This window comes from Gossypium arboreum, chromosome 9 (assembly GCF_025698485.1).
Source record: "Gossypium arboreum isolate Shixiya-1 chromosome 9, ASM2569848v2, whole genome shotgun sequence".
Lineage (NCBI taxonomy): Eukaryota > Viridiplantae > Streptophyta > Magnoliopsida > Malvales > Malvaceae > Gossypium > Gossypium arboreum.
The window spans coordinates 67,129,665-67,155,311 of NC_069078.1; the positions used below are offsets into that span (position 1 = coordinate 67,129,665).

Genomic DNA, 25,647 nt, shown 5'->3' on the forward strand with positions numbered 1-25,647 from the left:
TTTCGAGGATGCGACGAGGGTGTCACGAGAATGGTTGGGGATGAATGTCACGGGCCACGAATCAAAGCCCATGACGAATGCACACAGAATGTCCCATGGAGATCAACTGATTAAATAAGGCTCATTTGACTGACCTACTTAAATTGCCCGACTTGTAGAATGTATGGAGCAACCCATCTACTTAGCTTGGTGAATATAGAAAGTAGCTTATATTTTATCAAGGTGAATATTTTCTAATCTTGGAAGATTTTGTAATATTAGAAAATCTTAGAAAATCCCTTAAGAATCTCAATTTGTAGATCTCAGTTATTAATGTAATTTAAACATTACTGTTAAATCTGGAGAGCTCAACTTTAAATAGATACATTCCCCTCATTTGTAATCATATCATTATTGAGTAATCAAATACTTTTGAAAACATTTACTTAAACACCTTGTATGCAACATTTACTTAAACACCTTGTATGCATGTTTTCTTGTGGCTTATTCGATTCTTTCATTGTTTTTTTATCTGAGTTTGCTTCTGCTAAGTTCGGTGCCTTAGAGAATTTCTATTGTGAATTATTACTTTTGATAGTTAAGTTGATAGGCAGATTTGAAACTAATTTTTTGCCTAAAACCACGCGATTCATTAAATTAAAGTTCTAACCTTATGACAATTGCACGTAATAATATATTTATCGCATATGACTTTGGAAATAAAATAATTCAAATTAACAAATTTAAGGATTATTGGTTGGTCAATATTTCAAAATTCAAAAAAAAATAGAAACTAAAAATAACAATTAAAATATAAGGACAAAACCCACAATTACCCATAATACAAGGACTAAAAACAAATTTTGACATTAAAATTAGCTATGTGACATTTATTCCAATTTCAAGAACTATGCTGGAAAAACTCGACTGTTTACAAATATGGACGCAAGAGATAATTATAAATGCTACAGAGAAATTTATCTACATGTTCTTTGTTTTAACTATACATGCTTATCTGCAACAAGTCGAACTTTATTCAGAGATTCTTTAAAGGCTTGCCATGCAACCGTAGAATGATCTCGGGATATCATCCCTTCTTCGACAACTTGCATTGCCCGTCTGTGCAAATGGTCGAACCACTGAACTGGGTTGCTAATGTCGATGTTATTGGATCCAAGTTCGGGTATGTATAGTCGCTTAAAATCTTTCCGCCAGCGAGACAAGATATACTGGAAAGGGATTTCCTCCACGCCGTTGTAGTGGAGGACACACAAGCAGTGTCGGCAAAGGTACCCGTTGAAGTTAAAGCAGCTGCATATGCAACGGATTTCTGTTCCGGCTTTGTCATGCATGACTTCGAAGTTCTTGATATTGCTCCGGTCTCCTTCGGCCTCATGTTCCTTAATCATGTAGGTTATAACCGGTCCGTTGGCATGAACTTGGGTGATGCTAAAACAAGGCATCATCACAACTTCATCTTGGAACCTCCTGAAAATTTCATTCGTATACAACTTCGAAAGCTGTAATTCGTAAAAGCATCTTGTTTTCAACAATGGACTTGAATCTCTCGATTCAAGATCATTGATTGCTTCTATTTTACGCTCTTCTTGCACAAGTAATTCGTACTTGCCAAAAAATTCTTTCAAAGAAGTTTGCTTATGCACAAAACTGTCAAAAAACGAGCTTCTGCATTCACCATTTTCAAAAGTGCACATTCCAGCAAAAAAGGTATCTTTTTGGTAAACCGGAGCCCATCGCTCTCTTTCCTCGTACAGAGTACAAAGCCATGCATGATCTGCAAGTCCGAACTGTCGAATCATATCATCCCAGCCCATTTCAAATTCGTCCACCTTCACGGTCTCATAGACTGTCCTATTTAATATCATTTGAAAGACACCAGATTCCTGCAACTCTCCCAAATTCTCGAATAAGCTTTGCATGACATGCGACAAATGCAGTCGATGGTGAGCCCTGGGAAACACCTCAGATATTGCACTTTGCATGGCCCTGCAGTGGTTTGTGATTATGGTTTGCGGAGAGCGACCAGACATACAAGTAAGCCATGCCCTAAATAGCCAAACATATGATTCGAATGTATCATCAGCAAGCAAACCACAGCCCAGCAAGATAGACTGCCCATGATGATTTACTCCAACAAATGCCACGAGAGGAATCTCGTATTTGTTTGACAAGCACGTGGTATCAACTGCAACCACATCACCAAAGTAACCATATGCAGCCCTAGACCTAGAATCCATCCAAAAAACATTCCTTAAACAACCTTCATCATTCAGATCTATCAGGTAAACGAAATTAGGACTAGTAAGCTGAATGTGGCTAAAAAAATCATATATAATTTGGGAATCTCCTTTGTTAAGCTTCAAGCGCTTAGAACGATCAACGGTCTCACTAATTTCTCCTTCAAGTGAGTTCAAGTTTCCATAACCCACTGGATCGGCCGTAGATGTACGGTACAACTTGATAGTCCGCACTTCTACATCCACAGTAGGCTCTACCTTTCTTTTGGCCACAGCGTCCATCTTCTTGTGTGACTTACAATTTTGCGCTCTTTCATGGTCAAATAGGTGATTGTGTTCCAGTTTGACTTCATCAACCCTCCATCTATTTGATTCTACTAACCTCAACCTTATCATCGCGAGACAGCCAGTTCTTGTTTCCTTCCTACGACTGTTTGCTTCTTTGATTGTTTTGAAGCCCTCGCAGTTACAACAGAGCACGGCTCCGCGTTTCTCTTTGCTGTTACGCTTCGTCCACGAAGATTTGACCCTAATTGCAAATCCTAGTTCCTTGGCATAACAGTTATAGTAATTATAAGCATCATCGTAAGATTCAAACTCCATCCCCACAACCGGCGGTGGATAATTTTTTCCTTGGGATATGCCATTTTCAATGGAAACTGCAGTTGCATCATCCCCGTTGCTTTCATGATTGTCGTCGATCTCAAGCATTCCGTCACAATCATCCTGAAGGCCATTGCTTTCAATGTCGAGGCCATTTCCTTCTATGTCAAGGCTATTGCTGTCAATATCAATGTCGTTCCCTTCCATTTCAAGCTCATTTCCATCATCCTCAAATAATTGCTCACTGTTTTGAGAACCCTCTTCCATCTGAAATGGAAACCCCATCAAATGGATAACTGACACTTAAAGAAAATACAAACAGAATAACCGAAGAAGTAACGCATAAACGATGCTAATACGTGATCTTTGAGATTCCAACTCTTCCCCACGCATTTTGTTTTAAAGAATGGTTACTATAAAAATTTAAGAAAACATGACATTATTGGGAGAGACAGTCACGAACCCCGAAAATATTAGTCTTTATATACCATAAAAAGGACATGAAACTATACCATAAAAAGGACATGAAACTACCTTAATTATACCAAATATAGATAAAAGATTTAGTACATTTAACTATCCTCTTCATCCATATTCATTTCTTAGCATGGTTTCACAATTAAAAGTTGTAATCATTTACTCATATATTCTAACACAGAAATTTAGAAAATTTCATCAAATAATTTGAATTTTATTGCTTTAAAAATCAAGAAGTAAAAACTGGAACTGTAATGGCAAAGAAAAAGAAAACAAGGTTCTCTACTCTTAGCATATCTAAAGAACAGCGTAGTTTCTTCATTGAAAATCAAGGTTCAGCTTAATTAACTAATAAAAAAAGAAGTTTATTAAGAACATCCAAGAAATTAAAGATCAAAACCCTAGAAATGGGGGGAAATGGGAACTGGGAAAGACGAAGAAGTAAATCGAGTGAAGGAAATGGAGGAAACGAACCGTGATGAGGAGGTTGGGCGGCGGGGAAGGAGACAAAGCGTGATGGTGATCGCCGGTGGAAAACGCCGGATCGCCGGTCATGGTTGGAGTGAGGGTGAGGGAGCCTTGCGTCAAAGTATGAGAGGTTAGTTTTACCCTAAGGTTCTCAATCACTATATTCCCACTTTGGTCCTTTGTTTTCCTTGTATTTGCTTTTGCTTAGTTGCATTTGAAAAAGAATGGTGCTATTTGTAGAAATATTGAAAAGTTTAGGGACTCAGCCATTTGATTTTACATTTTAAAGTGAGTCTTCTTTCCTTTCTGGTGGAGCTAAGGATTCCGTGGTTCTGTTATCGATATGTTAGATTCTGAGTTGAATGATAACTCCACGCGCTGGTTTCAACATGATACACGCTCCAAAATCTGATCTAAGTTACAATCAATTCAGTTATAAAATTACTAAAAGTGATTATTTTTTATACAATTATTATTTTGAGAATATTTATATTTTTTATATTTTAATTAATCTAAAAAATACATACACTAAAAATTTTAATATTGAATTTAAAACATCATATTTTCACTAACTCAACTTTATCATTTAAATCTAGACCCAACTTTATCATTTAAATCTAGATCTGTTCATGCGTCAGACTATCCATTTAGGCTCACTCGAAATTTGAGAGATTTTAGGTAAAAATATTTGACTTGCTTAAAATAAGAATTAGGCTCAAACTTGAACATTTAAAGTCCCACCAGACTTATTTTAAATTTATAATACTTTATGCTATGCTATTTTTATATATTATATAATTTAGAACACATTAAAAAATAATTTATATTAAATATATAATATTACTCTAATGTAAATATTAAAATAATGTTAAGATTACTATATACAAAATTTCAATAAATAAAAATATCAAATTATTAAATATTAAAATAAAAATATTTTATTTAAAAAATTTTAAAAATAATATGAATAGGTCTAAATGGGTTTATATTAGTCTTTTATAGATATGAATGAATTTGGACAAATTTTTTACCTAGATTTCGGTCAATTCAAACTTGAATAAGTAGTATTTTAATATCATACTTAAATCCAACCCGACCCATAGATACCTCTATTTAAATCAAATTATATTTATTTTTCATAAATTTTAGCTTAACTAGTTTTAATATAAAAATAATTTAGGAGGCGTTACACTAAAAAAAACTTATAGCGCGTGGGACTGTGTTGAACTAGTAATACTGTATTTTTTTCCTCTGTTTTTCTGGTCCATAATTTATGAGCAAAACACTTAACTCTTATTTTTATTTTCTCAAAACATTTAAAGAGAAAAGTAGACAAAAATGGTGGAGGGAGTTTAGTTCGTTAAAAGCAGTGGCAAAGAAGGCGAAGGTAAATAGCAAAAAGAAAAAAAATGGCGACGAATCTTCTGCTCACTCCTCAGTCGCTTGCTTTTTCAAAATTCTCTGTTTCAACCAAAAAAGTAGCGATTAACAGCCAAAGAGCGACGAGATTCGTAGCCAAAGCCAGTGGTGGAGAAGAGAAGAACGACGAGAAAGGCTTCACTCCGTTTGGTTTCGTCACCGATAATCCTTCCAGCCGCAGCGCCATTCAATTGCCGGAATCCCCCGCTGAGGATGGCAATGTCGGCCAAATGCTTTATGTGAGTAATTTTTTTATAGCCGTCGTCGCCTATGCACTTAAATTTGTGGATTTTATATTCGATGAAAAATTAATGGGATCAAAATTGCAGAGGATAGAAGACAAGGGAAAGGAGTATGGCTCATACATAAAGTCTGGAAAGCTTAGATGGTTTGTTAGAGAAACTGGTAATGCTTCACACTTTCCCTATATTTAAAATCTTGATTGTAATGCTTGAGCTTTAGCTCGGTTGGTACCATTACTACTGCAAGTTGTAACAATAGGAGGATGTGAGTTCGAGTTAAGCATGAATTATATTCCGACTTAAGGGTTTCAGGGAGAGTAAGAGTAGTAATAGGAATTGTATAAAAATCTTCAATTGCATATCACGTGTTCATGCAGGATTACTTGTCCAAACTCAAGTGTAAAAACTCCATAGTTTGTGAATGGGATGATTTTCCTAATACTAATGTCATATTTGAACTTAAGTCTAATTGCTTGGTTGCATTTAGTTTATGCATTTGCTAATTATTTTACTCATTTGAAAATGAAAAATGAAATCAAGCAAAGGTATTGTTATTGTTTTGAAAGTAATGTTGGGTGGTTTGTAGGGTCACCTGAAAGCCGACGTGGTACAGTTGTCTTCCTACATGGGGCTCCAACACAATCTTATAGCTATCGAGTTGTAATGTCTCAGGTTGCACATATTCGAATATTAATTTCGACATATAATCTGAATTTTCTTTTTTAAAATTTGAGGTTTCCCTTTTGTGTGTTATGCATTAGATGTCAGATGCTGGTTTCCATTGCTTTGCACCTGATTGGATAGGATTTGGTTTCAGTGACAAACCACAGCCTGGATATGGGTTTGATTACACAGGTTTTCGTAGTTACATGATAATACCATCGTCTAATTCACCAACAGTGCGCCAGATGTAAATCCATTAATGCTATATATGTTAATATTTGCAGAGAAGGAGTTCCATGAGGCACTTGACAAGTTATTGGATGTCTTGGAGGTCAAGTCTCCTTTCTTTCTTGTGGTTCAGGTTTGATAATCCGCTATGTCCAACATGAATACTTTAAGATTTAAAATGAAGAGTCATGGCAACATAATCTACATACCTAATTTACTTTTTTTTTTTTTTTTGGATATGGTTGAAGGGGTTTGTTGTAGGTTCATATGGATTGACATGGGCATTGAAAAATCCCAGCAAGATATCCAAATTAGCAATTTTGAATACTCCATTAACAGTTTCATCTCCTGTTCCTGGACTTTTCCAACAGCTAAGGTTTGGGTTTATCTTTCTATGAATATGTTATTTGGATCCGACAATTACAAGCTAATTGAGTTGGAGTAACATAGATTATGAAATTGTCCTTTTGTTTCTCTCACAGAATACCACTTTTTGGAGAATTTACTTCTCAAAATGCTGTGATAGCTGAACGCTTTGTTGAAGCAGGTAGCCCGTATGTATCCAATTCCAATATATATCCCTGCTATTTTCACAATATTTCTCTTCTTATGTTATAGCAGATACATATCCGTATTTGTTATTCTCACCTAAATCCGAGTTTCTAAAGATGAAATGGTAAATGTCTTTTGACAGATATGTGCTGAAGCTGGAAAAGGCTGATGTCTATCGATTACCATATTTGGCCAGCAGCGGACCCGGCTTCGGTTTGTCTTTCATCCTTACATATACGGGCTTTTTTCGGTTAAATCCTAACATGATATCATAGCTCGTATTATGTTTTGAACCTGAGACTAAATCCAGTTGGTTTATGCATTCACCTAACAAGTCCGGATTTCAAATCCCAGTGTTTACAACTCCTTTAATTCGGGTTTTATTCAAAGGCAATCCCAATAATGCAAAAATAGTTCGGTGTTTCAGCATTACTTGAAGCAGCAAGAAAAATTAATTTCAGAGACATCTCAAGTCAAATAGCTGATGGATTTGCATCTGGAAGGTACATTTTCTTCTTTAGCATTTTTATTCTCATATCCAATACTTACATCCGAGCCCGACCAGTATAGCTCTATAGCTGTATAGCAACTTTCTCCCGTATGGGAGATATAACCCTTTTAAAAACCCTTTTCTCATCTTCAGATGGGATAAACCAGTTCTGGTTGCTTGGGGTTTAGCGGACAAGTACCTCCCTCAAACAATAGCCGAAGAATTTCGGAAACAAAACCTGAGCTCAGTTGAGCTCAAGCTGATAGAAGGTGCCGGTCATATGCCTCAGGAGGACTGGTAAAACTATATTCCATTTACATTATCCATTTTCATTTCTGCATTTTCATTTTATTTTATTTTATTTTTTGGTCTCATTAAATTGAAAACCAACAGGCCAGAGAAAGTTGTCGATGCTTTGAGAATGTTCTTCTAAGTTGCATACCCTTGTTTTTATGCTATTGACTTTCCTTTTCTTGCAAGGTAAGTTACCTGCAATTCCTTCTATGTTAGTTCACTTTCTTTATCTTCTTTTTAAAGTATTCGTGTCTGATAGATATCTAGATAATGGTGAGTATTTATTGATTTGAATTAATTTAACCAACCAAACCGAATAAATTTAATTTATTTGGGTCGATTTTGAAAATTGATTTATTTAATTAATTCCATGAATTACTCAATTGATAAGTAAATAGATTGAATCAGCTGATTTTTTTATTAATTTTAAATTATATGTGACTATGTTATATCATTTATGTTTATAATATTACATGTTATATAATGTATAACTAATGGAATCAATTGACTTAAATTGAGATTTTTCTTTTACGGCTTAAAATATAATTTTATTATTATATTAACTTAAAATATAAATTTGCAATTTTAGCAGAGAGGCCTTATTTGCCCCCTTTAGATCAGGGCGACAGTAGGGGAGCTGTCAAGGGTTGGACCTCTAAAATTGAAAATTTAGTTAAAATTGGTAAAATTTTGATTTAATCATAAAAAATATAAACTATTAAAATGATGAAATTGCATTTAACTCTCATAAAATTATATAAATTAATTTCCTTGCAAAACTCAAAAACATATGAAGCTTATACAAAAATTTGCTTGCAAATCTTTTGTATCTAAAACTACTTATTTCATATTTCCTGCAGGTATTTTACAGAAAACAGAGCAATGTAATTTTCTGATTAACTAAAACTATTGTATAGATTTGTAGTTTAGATGATGTATTTCTATATATCCAATGCACAGCACAGGACAAACATTTTTAAGCTCAGTGACTTGCATAAGACCTTTCAAATCGGATGAAATTGGTTATGTAATTGAAATATAAAATAAAAACATTTTATTAATAAAATTAAATTGATTATGGTATCTAATATATGAATAAAAAAGTGAAAATTTTTCAAGGTTCTAATTTTGGAGGTGATAAATCTCTAGATATAGATCATAAAACAGATACAAAGAATAATTATTAGTGAAATGAGAAAGAAGAGAAGAAAATTAAATAATTTATTAAGTTATATTGTAATGGATGTCATCCCATGTATATGGTATATATATAGACAGAGAGAGATTATGTAGCGGTGACGGCTATTTTCATTCCATTACTACAGTGACCGGGAAAGCCACAAACAAAATAGTTATGTCCTTGTTGAAGGGTGATAAGGTCATCTCCCGTCTCAAATACTTGAGCATCGTCTGCCACGTAGCATGCTTCAAAACCTTCCTTGTCTACCACTGCAACATCGTGGTTCGGTCGATTATACTTAAATTCTGCAAATATATTTTCACATAAAAAAATATGCCAGCCTTGAAGGTTTTGCCATTAGGCCAATTACTAACACCAAAACCCCAACCAGAAGCATCACCCACCATGAAAGTGGCTGCAAAGCTGCTCTGAAAACATAACAGTAGAGTCAACCAAATCATTGCACTGCCTCCTTCTTGGCCCATTTCTTCTATGCTCTTTTTACACTACGAATAATTTGTGATCTAAATGGGTTTGCCCTTTTTATAGCCATCATTTTTAAGAAAAAAAAAACAAGAATTTGGTAAATCCCAAAGCCAAATCTTTTTCATTTAATTTGAAATCAACGAATAAGGATTTTATATGACCTAATTGATCCTCTTCTTCACCATACAATCAACATCCAAAAGAAAAAACAAAATTCAGCATTTTTTTTATTTTTTTCAACATTACGTACTCGTATCAAATGTAATTTTCCTCGGCACTGTAATGATAAAAAAATAATATATGTCAAATTAAATTATCTAATTTTTACAAAAAAAATATTCAATTGCTATTTTAATTCTAATCAAATCTAAAAAAAAATATTAAAAATAAATTCTGATATTAAAAAAAGTTTAAATTCAATATTGACATGTATCTAGACTTGATCATGGTCGAGCTGGGCCGGCCCAAAAAATAAAAAGTTTGGACAAAAATATAAGTCCGAAAAATAAGTTTAGGCAAAAAAAATAAGAGCAATTTTCTAAAGAGGCTAGGCCTTGAGTAAGCTTTTTTTGCCTGAACACGGCTCGACCCGAATTTGCAAAAAAAACTATTGTTTTTGCTGTTGTTTTTTGTCATTTCACTATTATATTGATACTATTTTATTGTTATTATTTGGATATTTTATAACTCTTGTTTTATTGTTAAATTTGTTACTATTTTATGTCTTTATTTGTCATTTTACACGTATCAGTTAAGTTTAACTAAACACTTTTAAATAAACAGTTAATAGAATCAGTTGGTCAAACCAGCCACTACAATCAACAATCAACTATCAACTAGAAATTATTTTATGATCTATAATCTAAATGTTTGTCTTTTTTTATAGACATTATTTTTGTTTTTTGGTTGAAATATCAATGAATTTGGTAACCTCAAAATCAAATATTTCTGCATTAATTTGAAACTAATGTAAGGATTTTATATTACCTAATAAATACTCATCTTTACGTATATAATTTTGATTGGTATAATAAATTTAGCTTTTTATGTTTATATATTTTGTCATTTTAGCTTTAATTCTAAAAATTCAACAAATTTAACCTTAATATTTACACAAATATTATGAGATAAATTTATTAAAATTGGACCAAATTAACTAACTAATTAAAATAAATCTATAAAAACTTACATATTTACGCATTTACAAAATAAGTTAAATGAGATAAATAAATATTGATACACTAGCAAATAAATAAAGTAAATCAAAATTTAATTAAATAAAATTGAATTAAATTAATTGAAAATATTCTCCATTAAGTGATAAATAATTCTTATCTACTTATCATTTTCCATATTTAAAAAAAACATTCTACCAAATAATTTTTATTTTGAATTACAGACATGTGTAAAAATTAAATCATTCAAAATATTAATTTTCAATTTATTTAAATTTTCAATGAAACAAGGCCTTAGGTGACAAAAACAATTAATAAAATTAAATCATGTAATTAATAATTTCCAAAAATCATGTAATAAAAATTAAATCATTAATTCCAGGATTTTGGACATATTTTCAAGAGCCACAACACGAGTTGTATCCATCTAAATCAAAGTGTCAAAGACCTTTGGATCAAATCTTCTCTAATTTAATTCTGTCAACACGAAGAAAATTAATTTTTTTGGTCAAGATCAAGTCTCAACAATTCTTGAAATGAATCTTATCGACCCAAGATCAAATCTCAAAGACTCTTAGATCAATTCTCAAGCAAACATATCTCTAATCTCATTTTCAAAATTGAGTGTTGACTCAAGTGGGTCACACCATCTAAAATTAAGTCTCGAAAACTAAAATTTTGTTGAATAAAAAAGTTAATAAATTTTATTTCTATTCAATAAACATACAAAAATTGAAACTTTTTAAATAAAACTTATTGGCTCCACATTTTTAGTTTGCATTTTTATGCAAAAGTTGTGTACAAAATTGTAGCATGTCCGATTTAACTAATTAAAAGGTGAAATCGATTTAACTAATTAAATTAATTAAAATTTTAAATAAATAATTTTAAATTGATAATTGAAAACAAAAATTAGTTGATCTTTTAATTTTATTTTTAAAACATTGTATGCAATACAAATAAATTTCATTTAGGCAATAATTTTAAATTATCATATGAATACGATATTATATATAGTTTATATTACAGTATTATATGTTGATATACAACTTTTATATAAAAATATAAGTCATTTATTATTAAGTAGTTAAAAATGATTAAATTAGCTAAATTAACTATCTTAAACTTTACTTAGCAGAGTGGAAAGAAAACTTAAAAGATGAAAATTTTAAGGGTAGAAAAATAGAAAATATAATTTTTCTTCCCGCGATTGTGGTTGAGAGGAAAAATGGAAAATTTTAATCATCTATTGTTTAGTAGAGTTGAACTATCATATACTCATCCTTTGTTCTGTTCTTATTTTTTTAATTTGGAAAGATTAATTTTTATGCATGAAGATAAAAAATAATATCTACCATTGTTATCAAGCACATTGAATTTTTTTTTCGCTTTTCTGCTCAGCCAATACATCCTTAACCCGGTTTTAATGTATTAGGTTAATTAAGTTAATTTTGTCAGAAAATTTGATATTATATAAATATTAAATATATTAACTGAAGTCTTCATTGTTGAATTATTGAGGAAATAAGAAAGAAAAAAAAAAGAGAAGAGAAATTTATTTATATATTTATTGTAAAATAACGAATCGAGATTACTACGTAGCAGTAATAGCTATTTTCATGCCACCTTCACAGTGACCTGGAAAACCACATACAAAATAGTTATCTCCCTTTTTAAGCGGAATAAGATCATCTCCCGTCTCGAAAACTGGAGCTTCTTGTGGAATTTTACACGACTCATATGCTTCTTTATCTACTACTGCAACGTCGTGATTCGCTCGATTATACGTAAATTCAAGGACATCACCCGCCTTGAAGGTTTTTCCCTTGGGCCAATTGTTCACATCGAAACCCCAACCAGAAGCATCACCCACCATGAAAGTGGCTGCAAAGCTGCTCTGAAAACATAACATTAGAGTCAACCAAATCATTGCACTGCCTCTTTCTCGGCCCATTTCTTCTATGTTTTCTTTACACTTTGAATTTTAGAGGTACAATTTGTGATCTAAATGGGTTCGCCCTTTTTATAGCCTTTATTTTTCAGAAAAATAATCAATGAATTTGGAAACGTATAAGGATTTTAATTTGCCTCATAAATCTCCTTTTATGCAGTACAATCACCATTTATTTATTTGGATATTCATATTAAATGTTATTAAATACAACATGGTCAATAAAAATAGTTAAAAGAGATAAATTCAAACTATCTATTTTTCTAAAAGACAAAAATTATTTTGATGAGAATGTTATATGTCGAAAAAATATTGATTAAAATCTAGAAAGTTAAAAAAATATGTTTGGTAAACTCAACACTTTATTAAAATGATGCTTATTATAATGTCTTCCAAATTTATTAATGTTATATGTCGAAAAAAATGTTGATTAAAATCTCGAGAAAGTTAAAAAAAATATGTTTGGTACATTCAACACTTTATTAAAATGATGCTTATTATAATGTCTTCCAAATTTATTTTTTTTAACTTATATCTCAAGTTGTTATTTAAAAAAAAAAATTGTTGTGATGATCAGACGTGTCTCCATCTTATGCATAACTTCACTATCGACAAAACCATCAAACAATTTCTTAGTTTCCAATAATAGTTTATCTACGATACACCTATCATGTCCCATGAATGTAGATTCGTAAATAATATCACGTCTACCATCTTCCTCTAGATGTTTCCAACTTCACTAAATTGTGTTAAAATTTTATTGTAAGTTATTTTAACGACGAACAACTTCATAGATTCCCCAATCCATGAACGTTACAACATATGATTTTCATTAGACACAGCTGGCCTACATAGCAGAGCCTACCTGATATATCTTTTTGTGAGACAGAAACTTGCACATAATCCATACCCTTAGAAATTGTACAAACTGAAAAAACAAGACTTGGTCGTTCTTTTCGTCCTCCAAGTCCCTTGGGCTATCCTCCAAATCAAATCCCCTATCATCAAGGCCCAATTTAAGGGAGAAATCAAAATTCAAATTAGTATAATTCCCATGATTACTAGCTTTATCCTTATCACATTCCCCAAAATTAGGAATTTCCGATTCCCTTCCTACCTGTAGCCAGACACTCTTCACTATTTGTGCTCGTCGGGATGTCCCAATCGACCATAAAGAAAACAGAAAAGTGATAAGCGCTTGAACTGAAATCTCGCATAAACCTCGTTTCTCTTAGGCATAACTATTCGCTTCCTTCGTTTCAGAGGTTGCTAAATATCCACACGTACTCGAATCCTCATATAACCTTGAAAGCTTCGAGTTGATCCTTTCGCATCATAGTCTAGGAATTTCACAATAAAATTTCCAAAAACTTTACCGACGCCTCAAACATCAATCCATTGGGTAAATCATAAATCTGTACCTAAAAACCAACAAAAAATACGTCCATGGACTCCCATAAACTACCCTACCAACGTCCACCTCATAAAAAAACGAAATAAAAACAGTTTATCACTCAAATTTGAAATAGAACCCCCAAAGGGTGCTAGATATTAACCAACGTAGTCCTCATCGCTTGGAACTGAATCGTGCTTGCAATTAGAAAACTCCCAACCAAATGGTATTCATAAACCTTCAACCTTGGTCTCTAACAGGATTTGCCAAGCCTCCTCCTCTCCTTCATCAATCCTCAGATTTGCGATTTCTTCTTCCATGATTGTAATCTAGACCCCACATTCGACAAACCCACCCCAAGAAGAAAACATGCAAAAAAAAAAAAAACCACCCTAATCAAAAGAGAAAACGTGCCATAAGAACATACCTATGCTATCATAAATTTAGTTTTTAAACTTTATATATAAAAAAAGTAACAATCATGTCCACAACTTTTGAGTTATCAACTATTCTCTTATATAAACCATCCAAGTGATTTAAGTATACAAATACCATAATTGGTATACATTTTCAGAGTCAATCGATACTAAATTAACCAGTGCTTCAAATCAGTGGAAGTGCCACCAAATGATTAAAATGTATACCATAGTTGTTTTAAGCATTTGATTTTTTAAATAAAGTTTGAAAAATAAATTTATTTATATTTATTATTTTCAATATATATTAAATGGTAGCAATAGAATTAAAGCATTTATACACATATAATATTTTAAATAAAAATAAAAATATATATATTTTAAATTTTATATAATTTAGAAAAATTATCTTCAAGAATTTGGATATATGATTCTCCCATATTTATTCTAAACTTACTTTTAATTGATTTTTTATTAATTTTAATTTTTTAAACTTTTGAACTTTATTTGATATTTTTATAAAAAAATACTTCTATTTACTTTTGACTTTTTTTTGTTGATGTGATAGCTGACATGATACTAATATATTAGCAACTATTGTTGATATGAAACACTACGTCATTAATCGACATGTTAAACACTGTAACAGTCAAAAATGAAAATGTTGGTCAAATGATTTACTTCATATATAATTTGAGAGTTTAAAACTTAATTGAATATATTTTTCTATGAAAAGGACTTAATTATTTTTTCTCAAAGTTTAGAGATATATATCCTTTAGTTATTATTATTTTTTGCATAAACATTAATTTTAAATATTATATTCAACATACTAACAAAGAATCTCGAAGTATGCTAAAATATATAATAACTTTTAAACATATTTTAATACTTCATTAATTTTAACTACACTGAAATGAAATGAAGAAGAAAAAACCTTCAAAAAATCCCATCATAAAACTCAAGATTTTTAATTAAAAACTTTGCCTGGGTTTTGAAGAAAGCATATATATTTTATCTTGAAATAAGTCAATATTTAATTTTAAATTTAACAATTTTTCTCAAACCTAATTCTTTAATTTTTGTGGGATTTATATTAATGCCTGAGAATGATAAATTTTTTCAAATTTAATTTTTATGATGATGTGATACTTTAATCCTAAATCTTACCATCATATAAATTTTTTTAAAAAATACAAAATTTTCTTACGATGACGTGATATAATATCAAAGTATGATATCATTACAGGAGCTAAAATTAAAAATATTACAAAATTTTAAGATTAATGTAAGAAAAATTACTGAGCTCTAAGATAAAATAAAAGACTAAGTTATGGAATAAATATTGTTTTATCCAACTTTTAGGACTTAGGAGTTTGCCGAATGGACTTAAATTTTGTTTTGTTTTTTTTTTTCTTTTTAAATAGCATTAAGAAGGGCAGAGCGCAGAGACGCTTCAAATCCCTCAGTTTCCCTCACAATTCACACTATAAATAAGGGTTAATAAATTTTCTTAATTCTTGTTGGAAGTCACCACTGTGATCTCTTGGCTCTTCAATGGCTTTTTGGGGTCAGTTCTTAATTTTTTGTTTCATTTTTACTTTTGTTGTAAAGTGACATTTATTTTTTTGGCAGGAGTGAAACCTGGGCAACCTTTCACTCATGCACCTCTAAATGCAAGGTTTCATCTATCCCAAGTACTATTGATAAAATTTTCCACTATTCTTGAGTTAATGGCTGATTCCCAATATCTGATAAGAAAATGAACGTAAATATGTGATTGTGAGGCGACATTAGGAATGGGTAATGGAGTAGAGAAAGTCATAGTTCATAATGTGGGGAATAAGATGCCATTCTCTGCAGTTTGTTTCCTGATAAGTCAGAGTGTTGTCAATTGAATTTGGAATTTGAGGAATCTGATAAAGTTGTCTTCTCTACTATCGGCCTTCGAACTGTTCATCTTACTGGTTAATATCTGCCTACTTCCCTTATTCATCATAATGATGAATTGTATCTTTTTTTGGATTTTTTATGTTTTGAATTTACTTCATGTTCTTTGTGGCATAGGAGTTCTTTTCTACTGTTTACGTTAACTATGTTGGTTAGAGAATCATATGGGGAAGATATTGCAGAAACAAAAACAGAAAGATCGGATAAAAGCGAAGAAAGTGAGTATGGCGGTAGTTTTATTGACGATGATGATCCGGAATTCGTCTCATCTTCTCAAGAATTTTCTGGCGAAGGAAGGCGTAAGAAGAAATACCAGATCAGTGAATCTGAAAATGAGGGAAGTTCTCAGCAAATGGATTTCACTAGTGGTGTTGCTGCTACTATGGAAGTATTGGACAGTGAACTTGAAGTTACGTTGCCCATCTCCTCACTATCTGCATCGAAGAGTGGAAAAGCTGATGTGAAGGAAATAGCTAGAAAAAAATAGATAATCATAATGACAATGAGATTGAAGATGATGCTACCATGTTAGAAGGGACTAATGCTGTGAGAGGTGTTGAGCTTGAATGGTAAGATTGTTCTATGACTTTAATAGAAAGAGATAAATCTATCAAATGATATTGAAATTTGATGCAATATCTAAAGTAACTATATTATTGAAGGCGAGCCATGGGTGCCAACTATCATCTGTTTAAGATATGGTAGTTTGCTTCATAGGATTGTGTTTGACTTTTTGTTAATTCTTACTGGCTTGCAGTAAATCAGGGAATAGGCATGGAGAAAAACAAAAGCATGAGCTTCGTGAAGAGCTCTGGCAAAGGAGGAAAGATTACCAGGAACTGATCATCGCATTGAAAAAGCTTGTCTACTTAGTTGTATGCTTTACAAGCAAATTGCCTTGTAAGTAATGACTACTTGCTGGCTTCCAGAGAAGTGGGTGCTGAAGATGGAGCTAAGTTAAAGAGGAAAAGAAAGGAACATTTTGAATATAAAACACTCGAAGACAATGTTACCAAAGAGGATGAAGTCCAGAATAGTAGTTCAAATTTGAACACTGTGACCGAGGATGTAGCAGTGGAGGATAAGGAAACTCAAAACCAAGATAATCACAAGTAGGTGTTTATCCTTAGACTCACAATACTGTGAATAGCCATACTCCAATTGCAGTTTTCTCATTTCTAATTTATGATATATATATCCTTGATGCCTGAGTTGGCTTTGCTAGCAAATGACAATGTTTTCTTCTTAAAGGAAGAGGGAAAAGAAGAGAAAGTGTAAGGATAAAGAAGGGGATGCTATGAAGATGGAACCGCCTAGCTTACTAGCCAATGAAAAGAAGATAACTGTTGTGGAAATGGATGCCAAGGATGCTAATGATAAGGAAATTTAGCTGTCAAATGGATTTATCATTGAAGAATTAGAAATGGGAAACCAGATGGGAAAATAGCTTTTCTTGGTAGAAAGGCATGTAGTCTTCAATTTCTTCGTGGTGAACGAATAGGTACTAATGTATTCTTGCAGGGTGCATGACAGCTGAATTTCCGTAGTATTTTTGTGCTAATGTGGTACTTGTGTTAATTTTTATTTTAATTTTGGTACTTAAAAATAATGAAGTTAATTTTTTAGTATTTATTTTGGGTTTATAGTTGATTTGATTATGATTATTTGTTTATTATTAAATTTGACATTTTCATAATAATTTTTGTCAAATACAAATTTCATCCATTAAGCAATTTGAATAAATGGAAGATGATTAATTAATGGATATATAGATGATTTAATTGTTGATTAGAGTGGAATAATCTGCCATTTGCGAATAGAATTTTCTTTTCCTTTTTTAAAAAAAAATCAGTATGGATCGATTTACTATTCAAAATTTGTAGTTTACGTTTCATATTGAAGCTCGAGTCTTGTCGGCATTAATAAATAAAAAAAATCGTAAAACAATGTAATTAAAATAAATGATAATTTGAGGCAATCAAATCGACATCACTGTTCAGGCTGAGCAAACGGAAAGATCCAAAGATATTTAGAGAAGAAATAGAGACCGTTAAAATGCGATATTGTATTTTTATTAATAAATAAAAAACAAAAATTAATTAATTAATTAGTGGAATTCAAGAAGATAAAGATTGAGTGGAGGTGGGAAAGATATTTAGACATAAAAAAAAAAAAAAAAACTTAAAAGGAATTTATTATAGGACTAATATTATATAGCTATTTACGAGCTACGTGGCGCATCGAATGAAAATAAAATAAATTCCTGACATTTATGCGTCTAAAGTACGCGCTGATTCCTCCATCAATCACCGTTTATCATCTATAGATACGATAATCATACAAGCAACCAAGCTTTAAAACGAAGGTTCTAAAGTTATTATGATAGATTCGTGTACAGGTAATTCCTATCTTCTAAAATAAAATAAAAAATATATTCCGCATTTCTCGTTACGATAAATTCACCTGAACCTTCAAAACCAAAACCGCTCAATTCAATTCAATTTAACTCAGCTCAGCTCAGCTCAGCTCAACTCACTTCACATAACTCTTTTCTGCTGCGGTGGCGATGGGGGCGGCGATGTTGTCGGAGATGGCGACGGAGATCGTGGTGCCAGTGTGCGCCGTGATTGGAATAGCTTTCTCGTTGGTGCAGTGGGTGATGGTGTCGCGCGTGAAGCTTACCTCCGAGCGCCATGCGTCGTCGGCGAATAGTAGCAAGAATGGTTACGGTGATTACTTGATTGAGGAAGAGGAAGGAATCAATGACCATAGCGTTGTCACCAAGTGCGCTGATATTCAAAACGCTATCTCTGAAGGTTAGATCTAAGATTTTTTTTTTTGTTTTTCTTTTCTTTAATCTTTTTTTGAAGAATTCTTTTCTTTAATCTTTCGTGTTAGATTTTCAGTGCCAAGAGTTTTCAAGAAAACATTATACCACTGATAATCACAATTCACAAGTTTAGAACGTAATAATAAGCCATTTAGTTAACATGGAAATTAAAATTTAGTTATTTTAATGCTCAACTTCGTTATTCTGTTAAAATTTTAAGTACGTAATTCTTGTTAAAGTTTAACTTTACCAGGAGGTAATCAACGGTTTAATTTAAATTTTTAATTTAGAGGTTTTTATTTTGTTGCAATTAAATTATAGAATTTGTGATGAAGCTCAAACAGCGAGTTTTTAAAAGGTAAGTATTTGTTTAATTATTTTCATCTTAAATGAGTTGGGTTGAATTTTGAATTCTTTGCACACCATCAAGGAAACTATCAGTAATAAAAATCGAATTCTTTTATAAAAATTAAAAATTAAAAATATATTTCATCTAGTTTTTAGTTTAAGGGAATGGTATTGGGTGCTTAGTGGCATTGGTTAAAGTTATATTACTGTACTAATGTATAATTACTAAAAAGGTAATGTATAATTAATTTATTTTTAATTCAATAAAACTATATTAAATACAAACTAATTTTTCATAAAATAGTAACATAATAATTAGATCAATTTTTTATCAGTTGGTTCAATATATATATCTTCCCGACTAGACAGGCCACCAATTCCCAGTTCATAGAGTCTTCCATTTACATTTAATTTAGTTTTAATTAATCTTCTTTTAATTGGATATAAGATTGATTCTTTTTGGAGTTCGGTATGGAGTTATAACTGGGACAGGCTTTATTTTTGATGTTACTGGAAGTTATTATACGTTGTGTTATGCAAATAAAGGTCATTTGCCCTCCATGTATGTTAGAATTATTAGCCTCCCTTGCACATGTGCTACACGTGGCTTGTTTTCCTTATCTTCCTTTTCTTGAAAGTTTCTTTTGTATGCTGACAATGGAAGATTTAACTTTCCAGTGGGATCAAGAAAATTAGCTTGGGGTTAACAAATTATTATCTCACGTCTCACTTTTTTTAATATATGTGAAGGAATATGTGTCATCGATGATTTCACTTTTGAAGTTATAACAATTTTCATTAAAGTTGTATATGATAATTTTCTTTTTAAAGCAATAATAATAATTGAGAATATAATATCAGCATAGAATATTGTTGGAGCCTTTTACATAATTGATACTTATTCCTTGCTCCAACTTTTGTAAACAAAAAAGATAATAATTTAATAAAGATATTTTCTGTTTTATTCTGTTTAAGGTTTGGAAACTTGTTTTATGAACTTGTTGTGCAGCTTTTATTCTGTAAGGGTTAAATAGTTTGTCAGTTTCGCATTTGAAATTTTCCAAATGTTTTAGCACCAGTAACTAAATAATTTGATAATAGAAATGAAATTTTATTATTGACACTAATACATTTCAATACGACAATTACAACAACAAAGATAATATATTGATAATCTAGGAGTTATATATTAATTGATAACTATGATTATAATATATTATTTAATAATAACGTAACTATTTATTTCAAAATAATTAAAGTTGAGAAATGCTTATGTATATACATGATGATGCTTTTGTTACCCTTTTTTTGTGAAAAAGATTTCAATATCATGAACTATTTGGGAGATGCATTATTGAACTTTCTAGTACTAAAGAGTAAAATCCTAAGCCTTGTTGCTCTGGTCTTAGTTTCATGCACAAGTCAGTTCTTCAATTCGTGGTGATGCATTATCCTGCATTTGTGCTCATTGCGAGATTTAGTCTCGTGCATGATTCTTGATCATCTCTCAGTTAACCTGTGGATGTATCGGTGTAACAGGTGCAACATCCTTTCTTTTTACTGAATATCAGTATGTTGGCATCTTCATGATTGCTTTTGCTATTCTGATTTTCCTCTTCCTGGGCTCTGTCGAGGGCTTCAGCATGAAGAGCCAGCCTTGCACCTATGATAAGGAGAAGATGTGCAAACCAGCTCTTGCGACTGCTATCTTCAGTACTGTATCCTTCTTGCTAGGTGCCATCACTTCAGTTCTTTCTGGATTCCTTGGAATGAAAATTGCTACCTATGCCAATGCAAGAACAACCTTGGAAGCAAGAAAAGGTGTCGGAAAGGCTTTTATTGTTGCGTTTAGATCTGGTGCAGTAATGGGTTTTCTCCTTGCAGCAAATGGTTTATTGGTACTTTACATTGCCATCAATCTATTCAAGCTGTACTATGGTGATGACTGGGAAGGCCTTTTTGAGGCTATTACTGGTTATGGTCTTGGTGGATCCTCTATGGCACTCTTTGGAAGAGTTGGTGGTGGTATCTATACAAAGGCTGCTGATGTCGGTGCTGATCTCGTAGGAAAGGTTGAAAGGAATATTCCAGAAGATGACCCAAGAAACCCAGCTGTAAGCCTCGTTATTTTTTTTGGAAAATAGTTTTTTGATCATCTTTCTGAAAGTAACTCGCATAGAACCCTAAAATGATATAAATTTTTTTTATTAATCAGGTCATTGCTGATAATGTTGGTGATAATGTCGGGGACATTGCTGGAATGGGGTCTGATCTATTTGGCTCATATGCTGAATCTTCCTGTGCTGCTCTTGTTGTAGCTTCTATATCCTCCTTTGGAATAAACCATGACTTCACGGGCATGTTGTATCCTCTGCTCATTAGTTCTGTTGGTATTCTTGTCTGTTTGATCACAACCCTATTTGCTACGGATTTGTTCGAAATCAAGGTTGTCAAGGAAATTGAACCAGCTTTGAAGAAGCAGCTCATCATATCCACTATTCTAATGACAGTAGGAATCGCAATTGTTACTTGGATTGGTGTGCCATCTTCCTTCACCATTTACAATTTTGGGGTTCAGAAAGTTGTTAAGAATTGGTAAGTTTACATGGTTCTTATAGATAACATTCATGTTGTAAAAGTAGCATTCCTTGAATTTCCTGCTGGATGCATACTATAACACAGGCATGCTCCTAATTTTGTGAGATTAGGAAAGATTAACTTATTATTATCTTTTGGTGAGTTACCAGTTGATATTGGGCTAATTAGTTTCTTAAAATCAGCATAGTTTGAGAAAATTGACTTGGTATGCTTGTACCCTAATAACATGAATATTATAATGAACTTCAGAAAAGACCTGAAGCAGAAGTTTGCATGCAGTATCTCTTTTCTTAGCATCCTATTTCTCATGTAGTTGCTTTCCTCATGCTTGTAAAATGATTTTGATTTGCAGGCAACTATTTTTGTGCGTGGGTGTTGGCCTCTGGGCTGGACTTATTATTGGTTTTGTTACTGAGTACTACACCAGCAATGCTTACAGGTATGGGAATAGTGCTTTGACTAATTATTTATAGTGGTATTCATGTTTTTGCATCTTAATTGATTATTTCCTGTATTTGCAGCCCTGTGCAGGATGTTGCCGACTCTTGCAGGACGGGAGCAGCAACCAATGTTATATTTGGCCTTGCTTTAGGATACAAATCTGTGATCATCCCAATTTTTGCCATAGCAATCAGTATTTTTGTTAGTTTTAGCTTTGCTGCTATGTATGGGATTGCAGTTGCTGCCCTTGGAATGTTGAGCACCATTGCAACTGGGTTGGCTATCGATGCTTATGGTCCCATCAGTGACAATGCTGGAGGTATAGCTGAGATGGCTGGTATGAGCCATCGCATTCGTGAGAGAACTGATGCTCTTGATGCTGCTGGAAACACCACTGCTGCCATTGGAAAGGTACTGCATTTAGTTATCTTTCCCAGGGGCTGTTATTACAAAAGTGATCTTAACTTCAAAAGCTGTTAACTTAAATTTTAGTATAGCATAAGTGAAAGTACCGTGTTTGATGAACTATCCTTGTATGTTTCCAGGGATTTGCCATTGGGTCAGCGGCGTTGGTGTCTTTGGCTCTATTTGGTGCCTTTGTGAGCCGTGCTGCTATCACGACCGTAGATGTCTTGACCCCAAAAGTTTTCATTGGTTTAATAGTTGGAGCCATGCTTCCTTACTGGTTCTCTGCAATGACCATGAAGAGTGTGGGAAGTGCTGCTTTAAAGATGGTTGAGGAGGTTCGCAGACAGTTCAACACCATTCCCGGTCTCATGGAGGGTCATGCCAAGCCCGATTATGCTACCTGTGTCAAAATCTCAACTGATGCCTCTATCAAGGAGATGATCCCTCCTGGTGCCCTTGTTATGCTTACTCCCCTCATTGTTGGAACTTTCTTTGGTGTAGAGACTCTTTCTGGTGTCCTTGCTGGGGCTCTTGTTTCCGGTGTTCAGGTAGCAAATTCACGATTTATTTTCCTTTGGTTTATTTATGAATGGTTACTATGCAATCTATAAGAAAATTTTTGTAAGTTACTATTGAAAGCTCGACTGATTTTGGTTCGAAAGTAGGTCCATTTTAAATCATTAATAGTAGTTAATTGACTTCGTTCGTTGACAGATTGCAATTTCTGCATCCAATACTGGTGGGGCATGGGACAATGCCAAGAAGTACATTGAGGTAAATGACGTTTCCTTGAACAACTTTATGGGCTTCAACACTTTTCTTTGCGCCAATTGATTTATATCATGTTCATTGCCAGGCCGGTGTGTCCGAGCATGCAAGGACCCTAGGTCCAAAGGGATCCGATCCTCACAAGGCAGCTGTCATCGGTGACACTGTTGGAGACCCTCTCAAGGATACCTCCGGTCCATCACTTAACATTCTTATCAAGCTTATGGCAGTCGAGTCACTTGTGTTTGCTCCCTTCTTCGCCACACACGGTGGTCTACTCTTCAAGATCTTTTAGGGAATGGATGGCTGGAAATGCACGGTGGAAGGCTGGTTAGCATCTCTGTTTAAATAGTGTTGTTTCCATTCAGTCATTACTTTTAGTTTCTTGCATGATTGTATCCATCCACAGTTTGTTATGAGGTCTTTTTTTAGTTTTGCATAGTTGCTAATGATGATAACTGAGATGGGTTAGGATTGGACCTGGCACTTCGTATCCTGTTTGTGTAATTTGTTACAGTCGTAATTTTTGATAGGTTAATAAATTGTATCATAGATTTTGACATGCTTGTGTTTTTCTTCGCCTCATATTGTGTAATTGTTTCGTGTTTGATATTCCGGAGTCTCTTTAGGGGTATGGATGAAAATGGGAGCTTAAGGATGAGCTTAATTTGATTAATGGCTAATTTGATGATAACTAATGTCTTGTTATTTTTAAATGGTTTAATTTATAATTTGATAATTGGGTTTAACATTTTTTCCTAATTTGTTACCTGAATTTGATAAAAGTTTATATATTTTGGTGTCTAAAGGCAACATTGTTTAACTTTTTAATTTTCAATTTAGGTTTTATTATTGATTGGATGAAAATCTATAATTAAACTAATTATATTAGTAGGTAATTTTCATCAAATTAACCTATAACTTGAATTAAACCAGGGCCTAATTAGTGAGTCGGCAAGAGATTGGTCCCTAAAATGAATTTTTTTCATTCATTCAAGTTTTTAAAATTTTAAAATTTTAAATTAAAAAAAGTAAAATTTCATTTTGTTCCTTTAAAATGATAAAATTTTGACTTAATCCTTCAAAAATCATAAAGACATAGACTATTAATATACTGAAATTGTATTTTTATTATCGTAAAAATTATAACTTAATTTCGGTTCCTAAAAAGTTTTCTGTTTTTGCCGCTGAATTAAATTATATTGTTTGGATAATAAATGACTAATTAAGCGTAAAATCAAATAAATTACCATTTAACATTAAATTTATTCTATTAATAAAATCATGAAATATTAAATTTTAATCAAATCAAACTTAAACTTAAATATTAAAAATTAGAATCGTTACTTTTGTTAATATATATTTGTTAATTATAGATATTAAAGTAAATAAAAATGATACAAGCATTAGAAAAAATTTTATGATTGTTGTTTAATGTATGAGATTCTTTTTATTAAATTAGAAATTTAAGGAATGGGTTGTATTTGTAAAGTTTTATTGATGAGTATTGTACATTTAAAATTTAAAATTTATTTATTTGGTATTTGTATTTTTCATATATTTTAAGATATTGATAAGTTTGAAACACAAAAACGTATATTTTAAGAAATTAAAACATTGTTAGACAATAGAATTAGATTTTAAGTTAGAGTATATAAATAAAAGACTATATATACACATATGGAAACATTTTTCAAAGCAAAATAAAAGAAAAATAAGAGACTTTAATATAATAAGTTTAATTTCAGAATGTAATTGTTTAAGACATTAAATTTATCATTTTAAATTTTTAAAAACATTTTTATAATTTAAATTTTTATAGAATTTTAAATTATATATATTTTATATATTTTTAATAATTTTAGAGTTTTTAAAGATTATTTTGAAATTTATAAAAGGGGTTAATTTTTCATTCTTGAAATTGATGGGTACCCAAAGACAAGGAGTAATTATTGTTTTCCTTTTCGATTTATTCAAAAATCAAATAATTAAGTTTGATTAACTTGAAATTTAAAAATATTTTCAATTTT

General features: G+C 32.0%; 5 protein-coding genes and 1 long non-coding RNA gene across 8 annotated transcripts; 3 read left to right on the top strand and 3 right to left on the bottom strand.

The window, feature by feature from the left end:
- Nucleotides 1–840: 840 nt before the first annotated feature.
- LOC108450435 (protein FAR1-RELATED SEQUENCE 8) lies at nucleotides 841–4,031 on the bottom strand. Its single transcript, XM_017748059.2, has 2 exons — nucleotides 3,792–4,031; nucleotides 841–3,107 (listed from the first exon to the last, which is right to left on the bottom strand). The coding sequence occupies exons 1-2, from the start codon at nucleotides 3,870–3,872 to the stop codon at nucleotides 981–983; spliced, it is 2,208 nt and encodes a 735-aa protein (XP_017603548.1). The 5' UTR covers nucleotides 3,873–4,031; the 3' UTR covers nucleotides 841–980.
- A 985-nt stretch (nucleotides 4,032–5,016) lies between these two features.
- LOC108451903 (uncharacterized) lies at nucleotides 5,017–8,744 on the top strand. 2 transcript variants are annotated; one of them, XM_017749609.2, is made up of 12 exons: nucleotides 5,017–5,443; nucleotides 5,534–5,609; nucleotides 6,033–6,118; nucleotides 6,208–6,301; nucleotides 6,394–6,470; nucleotides 6,586–6,713; nucleotides 6,820–6,891; nucleotides 7,032–7,102; nucleotides 7,317–7,392; nucleotides 7,533–7,676; nucleotides 7,773–7,859; nucleotides 8,534–8,744. In XM_017749609.2, exons 1-11 carry the CDS (start codon nucleotides 5,195–5,197, stop codon nucleotides 7,810–7,812), a joined length of 1,113 nt encoding a protein of 370 aa, XP_017605098.1. In that variant the 5' UTR covers nucleotides 5,017–5,194; the 3' UTR covers nucleotides 7,813–7,859; nucleotides 8,534–8,744. The 2 variants fall into 2 exon arrangements, with proteins under 2 accessions (XP_017605098.1, XP_052874644.1); XM_053018684.1 differs by having other exon boundaries at nucleotides 6,033–6,106.
- A 214-nt stretch (nucleotides 8,745–8,958) lies between these two features.
- LOC108451372 (chemocyanin-like) lies at nucleotides 8,959–9,338 on the bottom strand. Its single transcript, XM_053018614.1, has 2 exons — nucleotides 9,242–9,338; nucleotides 8,959–9,158 (listed from the first exon to the last, which is right to left on the bottom strand). Exons 1-2 carry the CDS (start codon nucleotides 9,336–9,338, stop codon nucleotides 8,959–8,961), a joined length of 297 nt encoding a protein of 98 aa, XP_052874574.1.
- A 2,721-nt stretch (nucleotides 9,339–12,059) lies between these two features.
- LOC108451371 (basic blue protein-like) lies at nucleotides 12,060–12,510 on the bottom strand. Its single transcript, XM_017749066.2, has one exon. It carries the CDS (start codon nucleotides 12,466–12,468, stop codon nucleotides 12,109–12,111), a length of 360 nt encoding a protein of 119 aa, XP_017604555.1. The 5' UTR covers nucleotides 12,469–12,510; the 3' UTR covers nucleotides 12,060–12,108.
- A 3,140-nt stretch (nucleotides 12,511–15,650) lies between these two features.
- Nucleotides 15,651–17,923, top strand: LOC128280839 (uncharacterized). 2 transcript variants are annotated; one of them, XR_008271024.1, is made up of 5 exons: nucleotides 15,651–15,844; nucleotides 15,910–16,241; nucleotides 16,342–16,793; nucleotides 16,982–17,336; nucleotides 17,476–17,923. It is a non-coding gene; the product is annotated as an uncharacterized LOC128280839 (long non-coding RNA). The 2 variants fall into 2 exon arrangements; XR_008271023.1 differs by having other exon boundaries at nucleotides 15,910–16,793.
- Nucleotides 17,924–18,571: 648 nt separating this feature from the next.
- On the top strand, nucleotides 18,572–24,229 carry LOC108453143 (pyrophosphate-energized vacuolar membrane proton pump-like). The gene is made up of 8 exons (XM_017751082.2): nucleotides 18,572–19,040; nucleotides 20,942–21,516; nucleotides 21,618–21,997; nucleotides 22,353–22,439; nucleotides 22,522–22,852; nucleotides 22,987–23,397; nucleotides 23,564–23,623; nucleotides 23,706–24,229. The coding sequence occupies exons 1-8, from the start codon at nucleotides 18,791–18,793 to the stop codon at nucleotides 23,910–23,912; spliced, it is 2,301 nt and encodes a 766-aa protein (XP_017606571.1). The 5' UTR covers nucleotides 18,572–18,790; the 3' UTR covers nucleotides 23,913–24,229.
- The last annotated feature ends 1,418 nt before the right edge of the window (nucleotides 24,230–25,647 follow it).